We start from the raw sequence: 20,744 nt of genomic DNA, 5'->3' as shown, positions 1-20,744 counted from the left end.
AGATGTTGAAGATGCCAGAGTCATAGGATACCTACCCTAGGAAAGCTGCAGACCAGGTATGGAACCTGGTCAAGAGAGAAAAGTATGTTGCAGTAGATGAGGCTTAAAAGAGTTGGAGTATTTCGGCAATCTCCCAACATGGAAGGACAACAGCCCATGGAGGGAAGCAAGGCTTGGGAGCATCCTGTGGACATGTGAAGGAAAGCTAGGGAAAGGGGAAGCCAAACAGGTAACACTGGGGCATGAATGTGGTCTTTATTATGCAGCACACCTGGTATCCACATCCTCCCAACTTACAGAAACTCCACAAAACCTAGTACAGCCATTCAGGTTATACTAAGACAAAACCTAGGGCTGCATCTCTCAAACAAAATAAAATAAAATGGTCCCACTGTAACAATGGAAAGAGCCACACTGCACAAGAAAGGAGGGTACAGAGGCTAAAATTTGTGTCGAGTAGATTTTTGTTATTGCATTTTATTCTATACACTTAATATGTTACACTTTTATATAACACTGTAATAAACATTAGTCCTTTAAAACAAAAACATTACATAAAGACAAAAAAAAAAAAAACCAACCCCCCAAAACCCCCAAAAACCAAAAACCAGCAGGCCATCCAGACTAATTTTCTTGTCAGCTCTCTGGGCTACTTGGTTTCTCCAATGACGTTAGGTATTTGTACATTCTCCCACCATGACAATCACACTAGATACTAAAAAAGCAGATGAAGTTAAAAATAAAACTCTTTTAAGAACAACCTGAAACTTCTAGGGGAGTTTGCAGTCCAGGTGTCCTTTAAGGCCACCCCTTCCTGGTCCACTCTAATACTACACCAGCTCTATCTCACATACCACAACATTTAGAAAACGAAATCCTCGTTTTCTTTTAAGGAATATGTGGACTGTTTGACCCAACAAATACAAAATGCTAGTTCTAAACATTTAAAGCAGCTCCTTCTTTGGGATGTACTTTTCTAAGGCTGTTACTCCATCCTGACAGAACATGGTCTTGGGAGGTCTCCCAGTAAGCTAGATCAAACAGGGCATCTCTCTAGAACAAGACCAAAGGGTGCCTCAGTTTACTAAGTGTGACTGTACTCACCTATCCCCTGGGCTTCTCAGTGCTAAATAAGACAATAACAATAAAGTGTCATTTAGTGCAGTTGTCATTTTGCAGCCCTACTACCCCCAGGCCACTACTGTCAGGAAAAACATTCCAACCCCTCTTTGACCTTTGTGGGTTTTTTTGTTTTTGTTTTTTGGTACTAGACACTGAACCCAAGGCCATGTGCAGGCTAAGCACATTCTACCACTGAGTTACACAAACCCTGAGTGCTCTAACCTGCTTGACAGCTCAAGCAAAAACACAGAAATGCATTTGGGGAGCTGACAGGGGTTCAGAGTTTACCATTCTCCTGCTCTGGCTGTAACAATAATGCAGCCTTTCCTTGGTTTTCTTGAGCATTAGTGTTAACACTTAGAACCATGGCTGCCTAGCTCTGTCCCTTAAACTTGATAGAGTCAGAAGTAACTCTCTTTGGTCTGGCAACAACCAGGATAGTCGTCTTCCTGAGAACAGTGAAGGTTGCTCAGTCAAGAAGCCAGTCAGCTGTGCCGCGGATGAAGCTCTCAGGCGCAGATGAGCCTTGCAGGGTCCAGACTCTGCTGGCATTTCTGATTGCTCTGCAGAAAGGCCTGTCACTCCATTCCAAAGCAAAACGAGTAGCCAGACTTTCAGCTCCAAAGCAGCAGTCGGGTGTCAGTGCTGGGCTGGAGTAAACTGCCTTTATGGAAATGTTTGAAGGATGACACACAATAAAGGTAACTCTTCATGCCTCCTTTTTTCCTCCCTCAGCCCAGAGGTAAATCTTCAAAACCTGTCGAGCCCTGTACTACCCAAGTGCTGCCACACTTCTCTGACCACCTAGTGTCCTCCCAAGTGATATACAATACAGTACATTTCATGGCATTTTATCACTGCAATAATAATAGATGCCAAAAAACATAGACTCCAAAATTAGCTTACAATGTTATAAAGTAAAATACACACAAGTTAGACATACATGTTCACATACTCAGCCCGCTGAGCATTGAATACCAACACCAAATCCCACCAATGTGGCCTTTGGCATGCCCAGATACTCTCAGGAACATCTTGGGCCTTTCTCGGATACTCTTTAGTGAATGCACTATACAACTCCTTTTCCTTTCCTATGGCATTAGCCTCTCTGCTCCTCCCACTGGGCAGAAAATGATGGAAATTGACTTTTTAAAATTAAAAGAAGAAACCTGTAATCTGACAGGAGACTAAAAAGAGATTCTGGATGAGGAAACAATAATCTCCCACTTATGAGACTGAGTATGGGCTAAGTGGTCCAAAGACTGTTAGGAATATAGTTTCATACCGGAGCTACCGCCTCCTCATTACAGCTAGACTCAAGAACAAGGGTCAGCAGTCTCCTAACTACATAAGACCTCAGGGTTCACACACCACAGACCTAACTAGCAGAGACGACTCATTTCTTGACTCCTTGGCTTCCTGTATACCCTACAGTCTCCAGAGGGCAACATGTTAACCCTCAGAGTAGAGTAACTAAGTGTAGTTGAGTAGGTATTAAAATTCTAAAAGCTAGACTAAGCATTCTGGCAAGATGAGCCAGAGCTAAGGAACCCAAAGACACTGACCCATCACTTGTCCATTACAGTTTGCATGTAGAAAGTTTTACATGGTGTTTCTGAAGAGCTGTGAGTGTTTAGACCACCATGTTCAACTGCACAATTATCAAAGTTCATGGTGCCGAGTGTTCAAAGTGAACTTTAAAAGCTATATGAAGCTGGAGCATAGCTCATGGGAGAATGCTTACCAGCAATAGCTGAGCAGTGGGATTGATCCCTAGCACGGAAGAAGAAAGGAGTGAGTTATATAGTTAGAAGCTATGCATGGTAGCACGTGCTTATAATCCCAGCACTGTGGAGGCTGAGGCATAAGGATGGACTTAAGGCTAGCCTGGGCTACATCCCATTAAAAACAACAAAATTATAGTCTATTTCTGATTAAATGCTCAAGTCTAAGTACCATGTTATCTGGTTTATTCCCTCCTTTTTGAGAAAAAAGAAGGGCAGAGGATGGGGAAAGACACAAGAATCAAATAGATTCTGTTCTGGGTTAGCTCTGCCTCACAGAAACCAGGGCACCCTGGCCCTGGAAATGTAAACACACTGGGTTGTAAGGACAGACAGTTTCATGTCCAGCTGCCTCCTGGGTCTCTGACTGTGACAACCTGAAATCCTGGCTATAAAGAACAAGAACCAGACAACCACAGGCATATCTGGCTAGGTTGGTTTGGTTTTTGCCTTTATGACCATACAATCCTGAACTTAGGTCATGTTTCTAAGTGGTCTCTACCACTTAGATGCTGTGAACTGCAGGCCTCACTTGTTTTAGAGACACACAGTGAGCAGACAGTGCTAACAGTTGTCTCCTTTTCAGTTCTGAGACCAGAACATCACATTCTTCAGCTTTTACACATCTGAGACAATCTTTTGCCAAAGAGACAGTGTAAGGCAGCGTGAATACTAAAACAGCCACTGAACCCCTCACTGCTCAGGAGCCATCTCTACCCAGGAAGGCCTCGAGTTGCCAACAAGCACCAGTTCCCTTGGGAGCTCCCTTAATGAACAAACAACAAATTCTCCCCATGGCCAAAAGGTGAGAGGGAAGGAAGGAAGGAAGGAACAGAGTGAAGAGAAAGGCTTTTGTCTTCAAGTAGAATCATCTAGTCCTCTGTTTGGTCGTTCAGAATTGCACTTGCAGAGCCGGTCCATAATGCTTCGGAGCATAGGCTGGACGATGCCCAAGAGAGGCCTCTTAGAGGGGTCACCATCCCAACACGCCTCCATCAACTGCCAGCACTCCTCATCAAACACAGGAAGACGCTCTGGACGGGTCCCTAGAAAGAAGAGCAAGGAAGTGAAGCCAATCTGGGAGAGCAAAGGGTTTGGGTTTCTATTGCAGACTCCTCAGCTATTATGCAACAGAAATAGTGGAAACTGGAAAACATTAGCTTAGAAAACTGAACACTAAAAATTGTAGCAAACAATATTTTGAGATAGTTTGGTATGGTGCTATCCAGTAGCAAAGGTTTGCTTTGCTTTCAGCACTGTATGATGGTCTGTCTGATGTGACTATGCTGTGGCATGGCCAGAAGATGAGGGTGCCCTGCTGTGGTGCCCGGGCTGTCTGTTCTCAGAGACTTAAAGCAAAGTGGTTTGGTGAGTCTTACCTCTGCGCACATTATTCCAGAGATGGTCTTTGCTAGCACACCTCTCAAATGCCTCAGGGAGCTTGATAGAACCAGAGCAGATATACCAGAAAAGGATCCCAAAAGCATAGACGTCCACAGAATTATCGTACTTTCCTACAGCAAAGACAGACGAGAAACAGTGAGCCTCCATCTTGCTTCTATGGGTCTTTACATGATTTTGAAAAGCTTTTAATATCTACTGTTCTTCACAACTTGCCTGGGGGACAGGGCACACCTGTAGTGCCTATTTTATAATATAGAAACCTAGATGCTAAGGCAGCCAAGACAAAAATGTGTCAAAACAGAAGGAAAATCAGGTCATTCGTTTTATTGGGACAGTCTGCAAGATCAATTCTATGAAGAGCTATATTAGAGAACTATGGTTGGGACCCAGAAAATAAGGATTATAAAGATTAGCAGGTGTGGTGGTGCACACCTGTAATCACAGCTCTCAAGAAACTGAGGCAGAAGGATCGTTTAAGGCCAGTCTAGGATATATAGGAAGATCTGATCTCTCATACAAAGATCTTAAAGACAGAGAAGAGTTTATAGAGTTAGTGGGTAGCACAAATTCTTAGCAGGGGTATAGAAAGGAGAACAATGTACTGTAGAAATATTATTCTGACAACAATAGGGTAGACAACAGTAAGAGGAACTTAAATAAGCAGCCAGAACAAAGTAAACTTAGGAAAAGAACAGCTCTCCTATTGACTCTACTGAGACAACAACTGTGTACTAATCCCTACTCCTTCTGCTTAGTGAATAATGAAGAGCCAGGTGACAACTTCTATGCAATGAATGAAATTCACAGGCTGGAGAGATGGCTCAATGGTTTAGAGCACCTGGAGCTCTTACAGAGGGCCAGGGTTTGATTCCCAGCATCCACATGGCTCATGGACACTGTCAACTCCAGTTGCAGGGGATTCAAAAACCTCTTTTGACCTTGGGCACCATGCACACTTGTGGTACATATACATTCATGCAGGTAAAGTATTCATACATATAAATAAATCTTTTAAAAAAAGCACAGCAATTGAAATGCATTGCAAATTTTTCCTCATGTCAACACTAGTGACTAATCTGTGGCTTCCTCCCATCTCCTTGGCACAGGGCCATTACACTCCCCTCCAGTATGGCTCAGTTTCAGTCTTTTATGCCAGCCATTCTTCTCTATTCAACACCCACATCAAGGCAGTAAAAAAGCTTTCCCATTGTCCCGCAAAATTCATCTCAAATCTGTAGCCCTATTTATTTCAGCTGTGTACAAGCCTTTGCTTAACCAGTCACCTCACTCTGATTCTTCTCCCTCATATCCCCTCTACCGGTGGGCGCAAAGCTGGTCCAGGCATATGTACTTGCCAGCCTCCCCCATTTAAAAGCTCAGCACCTCCTTACTTGTCTAAGAACCCTAACCCTCCACAAGGTTTTCAATTTCTGGATTTCTCTGGCCTTATCTTTCACTATTTGCTGTTTTGCAATTTCCCTTAGTATTTCTCCTTCAGCTTTCAGATATTTCTGTTCTCATGATACATGGTTGGACAGTAGAAAAAGGACCTAGATCCAAATCATAAGTCCACTGCATTTTACCTCAGTGTTTTGGAGGGTCAATTGTTTCATCAATCTGGCCCCAATTTTATCTACTAATCTGACATAAAAATATAGCAACACAATCAGGACTGCTGTAAACATTAAGTATAGTGAGAATTCTGGAATTTGGTGTTTTGTTTGTTTGTTTGTTTTAAAGATCTATTTATTTTATGTATGAATGCTTTCTCTGCATTACAGATGGTTATGAGCCACCATTTAGTTGCTGGGAATTGAACTCAGGACCTCTGGAAGAGCAGCCAGTGCTCTTAGCCACTGAGTCATCTTTGCAGCACAAGGATTTTTTTTTTTTTAAAACACAAATATTTTAAGAATGTGCTTTCATTTTAATCCCAGGTTATGGATATGGGGCTGCTTTGTATTGTTTGAAGAAGTTGAATATGATTTTCTTTGTGCTCTAGCAGAGGCATGGTTTTGGCAGCTGCAGATAGCTTCAGCAATTGTGTGATGTTTGAAATCCTGGGAACTTTACAGAGGGTATATAAATGCTAGGGCCCCTGAGAGGCAGGGTCGGTGGTTGTTAGTCATTCATAGGAGTTGGTTGCAGTTTGTTAGTAGTCGAGTTCAAAGAAACAAAAGGAAAGAAATTATATTCAGGGATCTATGTCTCTCTCCTCCTTTCACTCTTACCTAGTGATAGGGAGTGAAACCACGGGGTAAGAGGTGGCATAATGGAGAACCCACAAAGTAGCAAAAACAGCTACAATTAAGTAAGTCAGGATCACCAGAAATGAACTATCCTGCCTACTGCAGAGTATACATTTAAACCTGATTCCCTTTCCACTACCAATCTTTCCAGATAGGCCTCCAGTGTTACCCCAAATCTCATTTCTACCATAAAACCATCCAGCATTTCAACCTTAATTCGTTCTTTCACTCTGCATCAACAGTACATAACACGTGTAATTTATCAATAAGTACTGCCTTACTGCACTTCCAAATTATCTTTCCTCTCAATATACCTCCATGTTGATGTTAAGTTCTTTAATGACAAGTTCCATCATTTAGAAGTTATTCAACCAATATTTTGTGATTAAGTAAGTCTAAGTATGGCAGGTAGAGTGCTAATAACCCAGAGACACATGCAAAGAGTACATCTCCCACTCACGTTCACACTTTCCTTCCTTCCTTCTTTTCTTCCTTCTTTCTTCTTTCCTTTCTTTCTTGTGTCCCTTTTTACTCTCCCTGTTCTGGTTTCTTCATTGCCAGCAGGTCTTGCACTCAGTACTTACCCTGAGGGAAGCACTCCACAGCAGACTACTGGAGTCTGCTAAACCCACTCTTTGCCCTCTAGCCTTACCTGTGAAAAGTTCAGGGGCCATATGGATTGGGGTCCCCACAATGCTGCCTGACATCATAGCTTCTGGTTTGCAGAATCCTAAGTCGGTGATCTTGGCACGGTTTTGTTTGTCCAACTGCCAAAAAAAGCAGGTCAGAGTCACTTTTTGTCTGCACACCCAATCTCAAAGCACTCCTTAGAAAGTCCTGCCTCAAAAAAAAAGTATATAAAAAATGTGTGTGTGTGTGTGTGTGTAAATAAAGCTGGGCAGTGGTGGTGCACGCCTTTAATCCCAGCACTTGGGAGGCAGAGGCAGGCGGATTTCTGAGTTCAAGGCCAGCCTGGTCTACAGAGTGAGTTCCAGGACAGCCCGGGCTATACAGAGAAACCCTGTCTCAAAAACCAAAAAAAAAAAAAAGTCCTGGCTCCAACCTCACCATCCCAGACTGTCTCCTGTCACTATCCTCTTGCCTATACTGTCAACAACTTGGTAGCAGGGGTTTTTTCTTTCCTCTTTATATCCCTGACATATACCGGGATCACTATAATCTTGGAAGAATGAGTAATGAAGGTCTATAAAATGAGGAAAACATGTTGGCATCTGATTTCCCTCTTCATCAGCCAGAGCAATTCTTTAATTCTTAAAGATCTAATAAATGGTTAGGGTGTGGGAGACCTGGTCCAGCATGTAAGACCTAAAACAGTAGAAAGAACAACAATGATACAAGAACAAACATGCAAAAATCAATCCTAGAGAATAAACGTCCCTTCTGGTTCCTGATGGTCTATTATCCTTCTGTCTACAATTTCCAAGCTATCTTAGTTTTCCCCAAACTGCAACCTCATGGGGTGTTACCATGTGATACTGGAAGGTATTTCTCCTAAATTGTTACATTTTATTTATTTACTTTGTGTGTAGGTCAGAGGACAACTTGTAGAGTCTGTTCTCTCCTTCCACTATGTAATAACAGGTACTATAGCCCGTTATGTTACCATAGTTGAGCCATGTCACTGACCCTGATAGATGTTTTTAAGAAGATTCTATCGAACGATTCTTTATGATTTATGTGATGTGACCTTGTAAGGCGCATTTATGCACGTCAGCTCGCATCTAGTGTCTCTGATACAGTACTAAATAGTAAGTAAGACTCCTGAACTCCTCAAAACACCAATGACAGAAAGACCAACACAAAAGGGGAAAGATTATTCTATATTAAAGAAGGAGGAAATAGCATGATAATAAAAATATACTGTAAAATCCTTGGATTAGATCCTAGATAAGAAAACAACAACAAGAATAACAACAACAAAATACCAAACAGAGGATATTTGGAACAACTGGATATAACAGAGACAATAACAGAATATATGTTGATAATACTCCTGTATCAATGTTCCACACCTCTTGAGTGTGGTAACGGCATTCCAGTTATGTAGGAGACTCTTCTTAGGAGAAACTCTCTGACATATTTACCTTCATATGATATACGAAAATAAATAGAAAATATGACTGAGTGGGCACCCTTGCAGGAACAGAGGATACACGGGTATCTTGGTCTCCAACATGCTACTCTTAACCTTTCTGTGAAGCTAGAATTTCTCAACAGTGGAGGGAAAAGTATTTGACGCAAGGTTGTCTGTTGAGATTGGTCCTTAAGCTTAAGTCCAGGGCTCCATCCACTCACCATGGTGTTAACTCTCTTACTTTCCATGTAGACATTTCCTAGAATCAAAGTGCTTTTTACACAAAAAAGAGAGGCAGGAAGTCCTCTCTGAATACAGCTCTGTCTTACCAGCACATTTTTCAGTTTGATATCCCGATGAACAAGCCCCTGGCTGTGCAGAAATCGGATTCCCTCCACCACATCCAGAGCTATTTGCAAACGTGTCTCCAGGGTCAGCCCAGCCTGGAAAGACAAAAGAGCCTAGATGTCATGAGAGCCCAACTCCTCAAAAATACCAATGACAGAAAGACCAACACAAAAGGTTAAAGATTATTCTATATTAAAGAAGGAGGAAATAGCATGATAATAAAAATATACTGTAAAATCCTTGGATTAGATCCTAGATAAGAAAACAACAACAAGAAGAACAACAAAATACCAAACAGAGCATATTTGGAACAACTGGATATAACAGAGACAATAACAGAATATATGTTGATAACACTCCTGAATCAATGCTAGACTTCTTGAGTGTGGTAACGGCATTCTAATTATATAGGAGACTCTATATTAGGAGAAACTCTGACATATTTACCTTCATATTATACACGAAACCCAGCAGAGACTTCCAGTTGTGAGCAACTAAATGACTTATGGTGGCACCAGAGGGGAGAGCAGTGAGTGGGAGGAGCAGCGAAGAACATGCTGCATAGGACGCAAAGCAAAAGGAAGTCTCTTCAGGCTGCAGTGGTCAGCAGGACCAGAATCCAAGGAGAAGAGGTTCAAGGTCTAACAGCATCTCACTCCCAGCATCAGAGCGACTCTGGCACAGTCTCGTGAGAGTTTTGCTTTCACTGCCTTTATAGGCTTGGTTGGCTCAGGTTTGAGTTTATGGGTTCCAATTTCAAAGTCATTCTGATTACTTAAGGATCTTTAGGATTCTGAAAAAATATCCTATTACTTTCTTCCAAAAACTCAAATGGGATTTTCTAGCTCACTTACAGAAAAACCTCAGGTGTTCCTGAGATAAAGAGGGAACTACTTGGAGTCTCTTTTTCATATCACTAATTCTTGTGACTCCTGGAAACATTTCTAAGTCATCTCTCTACCTTACTTCTGAAAGTCTCCATGTAAGCTCATACAGGGGAGGCCAGACACTCCAAGGTCAGCTTCTCCTGCTCAGTTCCAATGCAGGGGACAGACAAGAGAAGCCTAACTCCCTAATGGTGATTTTTTTAGACAACAGTTTAAACTCAGTAGTCAACTGAGAGTTTCATCTTTCCTCAAATGAAATTTTTCAGTGGCACACCCCAATTTATTTTTAAAAGTCAGGACCACATAATAAGATCTAATAAGTGACTTTGTGCCTGCCCCTACTGCACATCTCTCTCTCTGCATCTATTTCTGGTGCTATGGGGTCTGAACTCAAGACCACATATGCCAAGAAAGTTCTCTTATCACTAAGCTACATCTCCGGTCCCATATAAATGATTTCATTTTAAATCTTACTGGAACTTATGTTAGAATGTTTAGAATGCAGAGCCTCTCAGAATCTACAACTAACTCCATTTGAATTCCTTTAAAATATTTAAATTGTGCATGTCATGTTATGGTTGGTTATGGTTGGTGTATGTACATTTATGTGGGTTTGGAATCTCTCCAGATTTATTATAGAGATATATATATATATATATATATATATATATATGCATGCATATACATAATGCAGTAAAGCCAGATCGCTCCAATTTCTATGAAAGAGAATAAACAGGGAAGAATGAAGTCTAGTCAGGAAGGGTTGAGCCTGACTCCAGCTGGCCCTTGTCCCCTGCTGCCTCAGTCACCTTCAGGCCCGTGTAGAGGTCCCGGTGCAGCCGCTCCATAATAAGCAGTACAGCAACGCTGGAGCCGCCACCGTAGTTGTAGTCAATAACAGAACCGTGGAGATCTACCAGCCGCTCATGCTTTGGCAAAGACCTATGAGAAAAAGAGGTTTTGGCAACTACACTTGGGTTCTAATTGTGCATGAGATACCAGGAAATAGAAAGAAAAAATGTCAGGGCCACACTTAGTCGAACTCCAGACTGAGGGAAAGGAGAACTGCTTCTCCACTAAGGCCCAAAAGCCCAGGGACTATCAATACTGACAGTCCTTGTGACTATGAAAGAAAACAGCATCAGCAATTGAGAACTGTGATGGGAAAAGACCAGATCATTAGGTGGGTAGAGCACTCTGGAATCCGTAGATAGAAGGATGGGATGCTGCAGCTTATGCTACAAAACTCTTCCCAGCCTTTTAGCTTCTCTGGTCTTCCCCAGAGAGATTAATGAAATCAAGGCTTACCTCATGTAGTGAAACTCCAATGCCAGATCGTTCCAGTGCTTCTCATCTGGAGGAACAACTGACTTGAGGGCACAAGGGAAGTGTCCCCCCCAGTTGTCACACAGATACACCACACCATATTGGCCCCGGCCCAGTTCCTGTCCTAATTTAGGCTTACCTATAAGATATAAAGACAGGTGGAAAAGGGACTTACCAAGCATTCTCTTTAAGATTCTTAGATGCAGCCCTGCCTAGAGGCCAGAAGCTGTAATCATGCAGTCATGCAATGGAAAGAAATTCAAGTGTATTCTGAGTTGGATGACTTTGAATAAACTTTGATCGTGTTATTCACATTACATAAGCAGCAGAACCAAACAGGAATTCAGAAACATCACTAAATGCTGAGGCAGCTTTGCAAGAAAGTAGTAGCCTGAGACACTGGGATTCTTGGAGGCCAGGCATAAAAATGCCAGAGGATCCTGAACTTCTAATCTACTGGGAAAGAAGCAAGAACTCACGGTGAAGCAAGACATCCTGTAAAGACCGGCTCTCTAGTGAAAGGCGGGCCAGACGGGGAGCGTGATCCTTTCGAACTTTAAGCCACAGATCTTCAGTTTTCTCCAGACGGCCAGAATGGCCTGCTTCCAGCTAGGAGGGAAACAGAAAAAGACAACATAAGACTTCTCAAGCCCCTCACCTCAGCTTCCCCACCTGTTACCTAGAAATAATAGTATCTCTCTCATGCCAACAACTGTGACAACTGAGCAGCAAGTATGTGACATGTTTAGGACAAAGACAGGGAGTCCTCGATAGTCATGCTCCTCTTAGATGCCTTACCCACGTTCTCTCTCTCTCCCCTCCCTCTCTCCCTCTCCCTCCCTCTCCCTCTCCCCTCCCCCCACACATGGGAGCACATAACTGAACTAGAACAGAGTTAGAAAGTCATTTTTCTTTCATTCATCCTTAAACCGCTGTATAGATATATGTAGAGTGTGTTCTCCTCCATGCTCCTTTTCGCTGTAATATGGACAAAAATTAACTGCCCTCCCTCTAACTTTTCTAGAGTTAGAAAAAGATCCACATGAAAAAATTGTTGATGAAACTTTCTGTAACAAATTATTCTTTAACAGTAAAAAGTATATTAATTTTGTAAAACTATAAGAATAGCAGCGAGTACACCATTTCTCTCTCAGGGAGGCTCTTTTCTGATTACTCCAGCTTTTGCTCCTTTCCTGCATACGCACCTGCCTCAAGGAGGCTGCAAAAGCCTCATGAGAACTATTGAGCCGAGTGCGGAACTGGCTACAAATGCTCTTGGCCAACTTGGAGGCGCTGAGGCTGTCGATTGCTTCCTGGGCCACCTTCCTCTTCCACTCTAGAGTGACGGTGGGGGGGTTCACCCATGTGATACGCTGGATGATCTGCCGAGGTGAGGACAGGGAGATCACTGAAGGAAGGAGAAGGAACTCCCAGGCAGCTCCAACAATGCCCTTCCTTGTCTGAGTTCTCTCACCAGGAGCAGCTCTAACTCAGAAGCCTCTGAAATCCAACTTCAACTCTAACGCTGCCTACCTCAAACATGGGGCTCAGTCAGAGGTAGGCACAAACAGTAAGCCTAAACAGTAAGATCTGAAGGCTCACAGCCCTCAACGTATTACATTCAGGGGCAGGACAGGACCCACACTCTTGGCTCCTAACAGCAATGTTTAATTTTTTGTGTGTTTGTTTTGTTTCAGACAGGGTCTCTCTCTCTACATAGCTCTGGCTGTTCTGGAATTTTCTATGTAGACCAGGCTGGCCTTGAATCTACAGAGACCTACCTGCCTCTGATGCCTCAGTGCTGGGATTAAAGGCTGTGTGTGCCACCATCATTGACTCAGTGTCTAGATTTTTGTTGTTTGTTTACTTGTTCACTCTTGTGGTACTGAGGACTCAAACCTATGGCCTTGCATATGTAAGGCAAACCATCTACCACCAAGCTACATCCCCAGCCCCAACATTTAGCCTGAATAAAAGACAGATAAGAAACCTAATGATACAGAATTTTGTGGCTTCATCAAGTGTTACATAAATGTACAGCTTTTAAAAGAGTTAAAGGAATATTGGTAGTAATTAATAAAGGCTAGGCATATAACAGAATTCTCTCACAGACAAAACAGAAAAATGGCTACCCTACTTTAACAGCATGTTCTAAGAATCTGTTCTATTGGAGAGTCTACAATGTAAGTGAGCCAAACATGGACTGGAATGACTCCTGGGGAACACGCACCTGCTTGATTTGTTCCCAAAGCATCCGTGTAACTGAGGACCCCGAGTGAAAAGTGACTTCAACATGGTAAGCAGCATTTAAGATCTGAAAGAGAACACATGAAAGAACATATGCAGACAGCCATTTCTGAATAGTTTCAAGAAGAAGTCCAAGCTGGGTATGGCTGTGCACACCTTTAATCCCTGCATGCTGAGGCCAGACTGATGTATATAAGCAAGTTTCCAGCCAGCCAGATCTACAGAGTGAAACCCTGTCTCAAAAAACAAAGAACTACAATCTAACCAGACACAGCACATGTCAATAATTCCATCACTTCAGAGGTGGAAGCAGGAGAATTAGTTCAAATCCAGCCCTGAATAAAACAGCAAGTTCAAGGCTAGCCCAGTCTTGTCTACCATGTGCCATATTCCTTCCTTCTGCCTGCCCAAAGAAAAATATATATGTGTGTGTACACACACACACACCAACTCAAATTCATCACCCCCATTTTGTGACTAAATAGGTTCTTTTACTTTCTATTCATTTTTATCATCTATAAGTTTACAACTCAGCACCTCCCCCAGGCAGTGGCTATGTAGTGGGAAAACAAAATGAAGTTTTAACTACATTGTCTCAAAGGGAAATCCTTGGCTAATTTGAGATTGGGGTTGTCTGTGAATTGTCCCAGATGTTATCAGTGACACGGTATCTAAGCAACCATTCTTTTCACACCTGTTTGAGATAATTGCTGGTGATATGAACTGAGACATCCTGTGATTTTTCAAGGCTCTGCAGACACCGCTCCAGGGTCCCAACAAAGCTTTCCCGGAGGTAATCCACTGAGCTGATGAGCTTGTTGGCCACCGCCTGATTAAGCCTGGAGATGATGAGCTCCTGGATCTGCCGGATGCAGGATTTGATCTCTCTGGTCCCGATTGTTTCTCCATTCTCAGGGACAATGACATCTACAGAGGCAGAGACTATGATAGTTAGCTGTGAAAGAAAGGGGCAGACATGCTAAATAAGGGCACCTCCCAAGTTAGCACCAGTGACCTACCATGATGGTGGCTATGAAAAGATATGGTCGGTTGTCAAATTCTGAATCTTAGGATGATCAAAGGCCAGACAATGTTCAGCTACTTAAGTTAAATAAGATCCTGAAAATGAGCAGCTATGTCTGAAACAAGTCTGTTGATCTTATTAGCTTTTAGGTCATAGTTACAGGAGGGGAAGAACATCATTCCCTTAGCGGAAACTATGTGAAAGGCACAATAATAAGCATTATGTAGTAATGTAACTTCATCTTTACAATACCTTTTTAGGTGGATATTAATGGATCTAGTCTATACACCAGGAAACAGCCTCGGGGATAAGACAAAGTGGGCACTGGGAGAAAAGATGTGCAGTTAGGAAGCAATACAGCTAGAATTTAAGCACAAACCTCACTGGTTCCACATCTAGGATCTTCATTAAATTTCACACTGCTGGCATATTAAACCAACCAACAATTACAACTATGTACACCCGCTGAGTAGCTATGCCTCTGGAAATTCTTTTTCTAGAACTCTGACGTCAAAAATCTCAGACCGTGTACACAATGGTACCAATTCAGTCATTTGTAACTACAAAAAGAAAATCACAAAAGATCTAAATATTTATCAATAGGCTGAAAGTGATGCAAGGTATGTTCATTAGGAGACAAACTTAAATGCACATTTGCAGAAACCTCTCTGAGCTATACATGGAACGGGGAAATGCAAACGAGAGGAACTAGATGTTTAGGAAACAGCATTTTCATGTGTTTGAATTAAGTAGCATATATATGCTTTTGTTTTACCTTATGGGGGGATGCAGCTCAGTGGTAGGGTGCTTGCCTAGCATGCATAAGCCCTAAGCTCAATTCCCACTACTATAAAACAAGAAAAGTTTTTGATATGTAACTCCCTGCATAGCCCAGGCTGACCTCAAACTTACGATTCTTCTGCCTCTGTCTCCTGAGAGCTGGGAATACAGACATATGCCACCACACCTAGATTAAAACATAGATATTTCTAAAGTATGTTACCCAGCATACATGCATGACCTTTATTTACAAAAACAAATAGTAACAGAAATCTGGTTCTACCAGATTATGTGCAAGCTCTCTTTTAAATCAGTTATTGCTTCAAAGGTACCCCAAAAGGACTCAGAACAAGACAAGAATCAGATATTAAATTGTACCTAATATGTAGCTAACTAAGTGTGTAGATCCACAAGCCTGCAGTGCAGGCAGCAGTCAGACATGTGATTTGCTTGCTCCAGTTACTCCCTTATCTGTTTAAGCTAAACATTGTATCCAAGGCACTAAACTTGGTATGTCTGCCACAGGACAATCCAACATTACACTGTCTACCTGACCCTGCCTGTCATCATGTGGGTCAGATGCCAGCACAGATGCTCCAGAGTGCTTAGTGACATGTTAGAGGACTTCCTAGAACTTCCTAGTAATGAGCCACTAAAGATATATTCTCATTCATTTTTACTAAAAAAGGAGAAAAGAGGGAAGATGGAAGGAGATTCTTTGATTTTTTTGCTGCAAGGTATAAAATGATGAATAACCCCAAGTTCATATTCTCCACCTCTGGCATTTCAGAACACAACACTAAAACAAAGTGAGATGACAAAGTCACAGGTGAAATGGGGTGGGGACATCAATGAGTACAGCTGACAGATGGCAGAACTAATGACTTAACCAAAAGTAGCATTTGAAGGGTAGGCAGGATTTGGAAAAAAAAATCACAGAAAAATAAAAGTATTTCAAATTTGAAGCATGACTCATGCAAAGAAAAAATTAAGTGAGTGTATGGAGGACAGCAAATAGTTAAGACTAACCCAATTAAAACTACTGGGTGATGATGCGGGGGGGGGGGTGGCACATATCTTTAATCCCAGCACTCAAGAGGCAGGAACAGGTGGATCTCTGTGAGTTTGAGGCCAGCCTGGTCTACTGAGTAAGCTCCAGGACAGCCAGGGCTACTCAAAGAGAACCCCTGTCTCAAACAAAACAAAACCCACAAACAAAAAACTGCAGAAAGGTGAAGAATGGAAAATAAGGCTGCCAAAATTGATAGACTTTGGAAGCTCTGATACTAGACTGATTGAGGCACTCAGTACTAGTTATAGGAACAGGAAGCCAATAAAGATGAAGTAGAGATGGAAAAGAAACAAGTCAGGTAGACTGATTAGGTCAAGATACTTTAGACAGACTAGTGAAGTCAGACTAGAGCCAGGAGTGTTTTGAATGCTTATATCCCAACACTCAAAGAGGCTGAGACAAGTGGTTATAAGTTCAAAGCCAGCCTGGGTTATACAATGAAATCGTGTCTCAAAAAATTTACAGAAAACAAAAGTATGGGTAGATATAAAATTGCAGAGGACTCATGGGTTCTTGGCAACTAGTTAAACAAGACAATTAAAGAGAGAAGACAATAAAGGATATACTGTGGCTTAGAAGATGGGTACCAGAAGAAGGGGGCATAGTAACTGAGAACAGAGCTTCTCAACCTTCCTAATGCTGTGACCCTTAAATACAGCTCCTCATGCTGTGGTGACTCCCAACCATAACTTATTTTATTACTACTTCATATCTGTAATTTTGCTACTTTTATGAATTGCAATATAAATATCTGATATTTCTGATGGTCTTAGGTCACTCAAAAGGGTTGTGACCCACATGTTGAGAACAGCTGGTTTAAGCAGTAAACATTGAACTATAGAATATGGGCTCAAGGGTTGGGTGTGGTGGCACATTCCTTTAATCCCAGTGCTTAGGAAGCTAAGGCAGGCTGATCTTTCTAAGTTGGAGACCAGACTGGTATACATAGTGAGTCTACTAATTCTTGAGTGTATGTACATACATACATACATACATACATACATACATACATAGTATAATATATACATATATTTACATATATGCACTTAAGAATTAGACTGTCTCAGTTCATATCCTGCCTCTACTATTTACTAGCGGTGGGACCTTGGGTAAATCGCTTAACCTTTGAAGTCTTTTGTTCCCTCACCTAAACAATGAACATAAGCAGACTCCATCTAGTAAAGGACAGCACTGACAAAGTCTAAAGTGGTCTATCATGGTTCTGAGCACCCCAAGATGATGTGCATGTATACTCATGACTAAAAGTCTGTTTAGTTACTGTAAGGTAGAACTCATGCATGGAGGTTCAAATAGTCACTAGCATAAAAGCCAGCAGTATCAAAACTTCAGACACCAAACTGGCTTTCCCCAGTTTTGTTAGTAGTCATTTGCGATGAATGAGTCTGCCAGGAAAGCTAATCATGCTTTGGAAATTTTTTCTGAGTTGGGTTTCAGGAGCTGCCTGAAGATAAAAATGAGACCATGGGACAAAAAGCAACATAGTGAGGCACCCTGGGCTGTGCTGACAGAGCAAAGGTAAAAAAAGTACAAAGCTCTTCTCAGGAACACAGGGATACAGGCAGGCAGTGGAGAGTGGACAGCTATAGGATGAATTTACCAAAAGCTAAGCTAATGGGCCGGGAAGGAAGGAAAATGAATCTAAAGATCTATGAAAGTGAAAGAGGCCAGCCACCTCATCTTAGTGACTGACTGTGCCCTCTTGCTGGACCTAAAGAATCAGTACATTCAACTTCTAGCCCAAAGAACCAGAGAGCTCTGCAGTCCTAGCACTCCAGAAGCTCGCTAGTGCCTACCTTTAAACTCCATGTTGGCAGCATCATCCAGAAGTTCCTCTTTCATGGTGTTAAGTGTCTCAACAATCATATCCTTCATTTCCTCTTGCTTTCGGTTGGCAATATTCATCAATGATTCATACAATTCATTCTCCTTTTTTCTAGTATATTCTAGGCGTTTAGGAGTGATCTGCAGGTCCCGCTGCATATCAAAAGCCTGGTTAATAAAGATGTCGAGGCAGTGGCTGTGTACCACATTCAGGGCCTTGGCTGCATCCACTAGGTGGGTGTGTAGCAGCTGGTGAGAAAACGTACTCAATTGTCTCAGCTTCTCACTTTGCTCCACCAACATGCTCTGAGCTTTACAGTCCTGGTCAGAGGCTACACAGTTCCTGTGACTGCTGCTCAGATAGCCCAGATCCATTAGCTGTCCGTACAATGGTGATCTTTCACTCTCTGCTCTCCCACTGGAAGAGTTGATTATCTCCAGCTTGGGTACTTTGAAAAAGAACACGGGAAAGGAGAAATACTTTCTAATTTCCTGAAGCTCTTGCTCATCCCTCTCAGAGAGTTCATCTTTGTGAAGTGCATAGGTTATCACAGGCAAGAAATCATTCGCCAAATCACTCAGAACATCTACTGCAGGTCGGTTGTTGTGGCATGGTGCCACCACAATGTCCACTTCCTAGAAGGAAAAGGGGTCAGATTAACACCTAACAGTCAGAACCCATCTTTGCCTTACTTAAGTCTCACCTACACTGAGATCAAAATCCAGATGGAGGAACTGGACTTTAGCATACCCCAGTCACTTGTCCACCTCCTTCCTTGGTTCCTAATACCCACTTCTGTGACATACAAAGGCAAGCATTCATCTACATATCAAATAAATCAGCAGAAAGGATTATAGTCTCTTCAGCCATTTCAGATGAAAAGAATCCCTGTCTACCTTTGATGCTTGTAAATTCCTATTGACTCCCCTATGAAAAGGAGACAAAAAGTGGAAGAAAATGGATTCTAGGGCAACCTAGGAGCAGGGGAATCATCCTATACCTGTCCTCTTGCCTTGACCTCACACCTCCATCCCACCTGCAGGCCTGGCCTCTCCAGCTTCCTTTCACTGTTCACATGTAATACCCTACGCCCTTTGCTGTTACAGAGCCGCTAGCACTCTAGTTTTCCTTATCTACATTCAACACATTCATAGTTTACGTATTGGAACCTGGTCTTGTTCAGACAGGCCCGGTGGTACATGCCTGTGGTACTAGCACTTGGAGCTAGAGGAGAGAGATCAAAGTTTTAGGCCAGCTTGGGACATACAATGAGTTCCAGGCTAACCTGGGCTAGAACTTAAGAGAGTCCCTGTCTCAAAAGGGAAAGGGAAGAAAGAAGAAAGAGAAGTAAAAAAGAAAAATGATGAGAAGAGAGGAAGAAGCAGAAGGGGAAAGGAGCGGAAGAAGAGATTTTGTTCCATTAGTCCACAAAGCCTTTGAAGGCAGAGCCCACATTTACTCACTATTAGAACTCTAACGTTTAACACAACTAAATCCTCAATAAAATCAGTTGTCAAACCAAGAAATCAATCTGCAAATTAAAAGTCAAGGTCACCAAACATTTCTATCCTATTCCAAAATTCTGCAGATATCTCAAAGGCTCAAATAAGTTAAATTGTGGTAATACCATTAACAATATGGTCGCTTAGGGGCTGGGGATGTGGCTCACTGTATAAGAATGCTTACTGTACAAGCATGATATCTGAATTCCAATCCCTAATGTCTACAGAAAAATCCAGTAATGGCACAAGGGTCCCCTGGATCGGCGAACTTCAAGTTCAGTGAGAGTCCCTGTCTCAAGGAGATAAGGTTAAGAGCTATAGCAAAAGTCCCACTCTGGCTTCTGCATGTGTGTGAACTTGCATGCGCACATGTATGCCACTTCCATATGCGTATGTACACACACACACACACACATGATCACTGGGTATGGCAGATAATAAGGCTCACCAAACCAGTGAGCCATACCAAGTGATCGTATTTGTATATGCCTTTGTATTTTGGGGAAGGTGGGGTGAGGAAAGAGAAAACCAGACAGGCTTGACTGATTCAACCAGAAAGCATGCTTTCTGGCCTTGCCCACCTTCCTTCTCCATGGAGATGTGGTAGCTAGAGCAGCGGCAGCAGGCAGCTAGACAAATGCACAACCAGAGCTAAGAAGGAAAGCTGAGCACGGTGGTGCACACGTCGTATCCCAGCACTCAGGAAGCAGAGTCAGGCAGATTTCTGTGAGCTTGAGGTTAGCCTGGCCTACAAAGGAGTTCACAACCAGTGCTATGTAAAGAGACCCTGTCTCAAAAAACAAAAGCAGTGAAAAAGAAAGCCTGGTCCTCAGATGCCTACATGAGAGGAAGCAATCACCCTGCCTCCTGCATCTGTGTCTGTGGTGTTCTGTTACATGTAACAGATCTTCATCTTAATAGATACTCCCAAACTTGTAAAGTTTGCAGAATGCTCTTTTGAAATAAATCTTCCACAGGTCTTTTTCCTATCCTATGGTTTCTGCGCTCTTGCTCTCTCCTCTCCCTCCCCCTCTCCCTCTCCTCCCTCTCCCTCTCCCTCT

At 42.4% G+C, this 20,744-nt stretch overlaps 1 protein-coding gene across 1 annotated transcript in view; it reads right to left on the bottom strand.

Moving 5' to 3' along the window:
- Positions 1-236: 236 nt before the first annotated feature.
- The window catches only part of Dstyk (dual serine/threonine and tyrosine protein kinase), a 34,023-nt gene continuing 13,515 nt past the window's right edge, over positions 237-20,744 (bottom strand). The window contains exons 2-12 of the mRNA XM_028764637.1: positions 18,153-18,816; positions 14,157-14,389; positions 13,446-13,529; positions 12,421-12,597; positions 11,695-11,824; positions 11,198-11,354; positions 10,699-10,831; positions 8,984-9,097; positions 7,212-7,326; positions 4,286-4,420; positions 237-3,952 (exon numbers count right to left, since the gene is read on the bottom strand). Coding sequence (XP_028620470.1) covers positions 3,765-3,952; positions 4,286-4,420; positions 7,212-7,326; positions 8,984-9,097; positions 10,699-10,831; positions 11,198-11,354; positions 11,695-11,824; positions 12,421-12,597; positions 13,446-13,529; positions 14,157-14,389; positions 18,153-18,816 — 2,130 coding nt within the window. The 3' untranslated portion in view covers positions 237-3,764. The remainder of the gene's footprint in view (positions 3,953-4,285; positions 4,421-7,211; positions 7,327-8,983; positions 9,098-10,698; positions 10,832-11,197; positions 11,355-11,694; positions 11,825-12,420; positions 12,598-13,445; positions 13,530-14,156; positions 14,390-18,152; positions 18,817-20,744) is intronic.

This window comes from Grammomys surdaster, unplaced genomic scaffold, assembly GCF_004785775.1.
Source record: "Grammomys surdaster isolate TR1022 unplaced genomic scaffold, NIH_TR_1.0 145, whole genome shotgun sequence".
Classification (NCBI taxonomy): domain Eukaryota; kingdom Metazoa; phylum Chordata; class Mammalia; order Rodentia; family Muridae; genus Grammomys; species Grammomys surdaster.
This window is presented reverse-complemented; position numbering and strand designations above follow the sequence as displayed.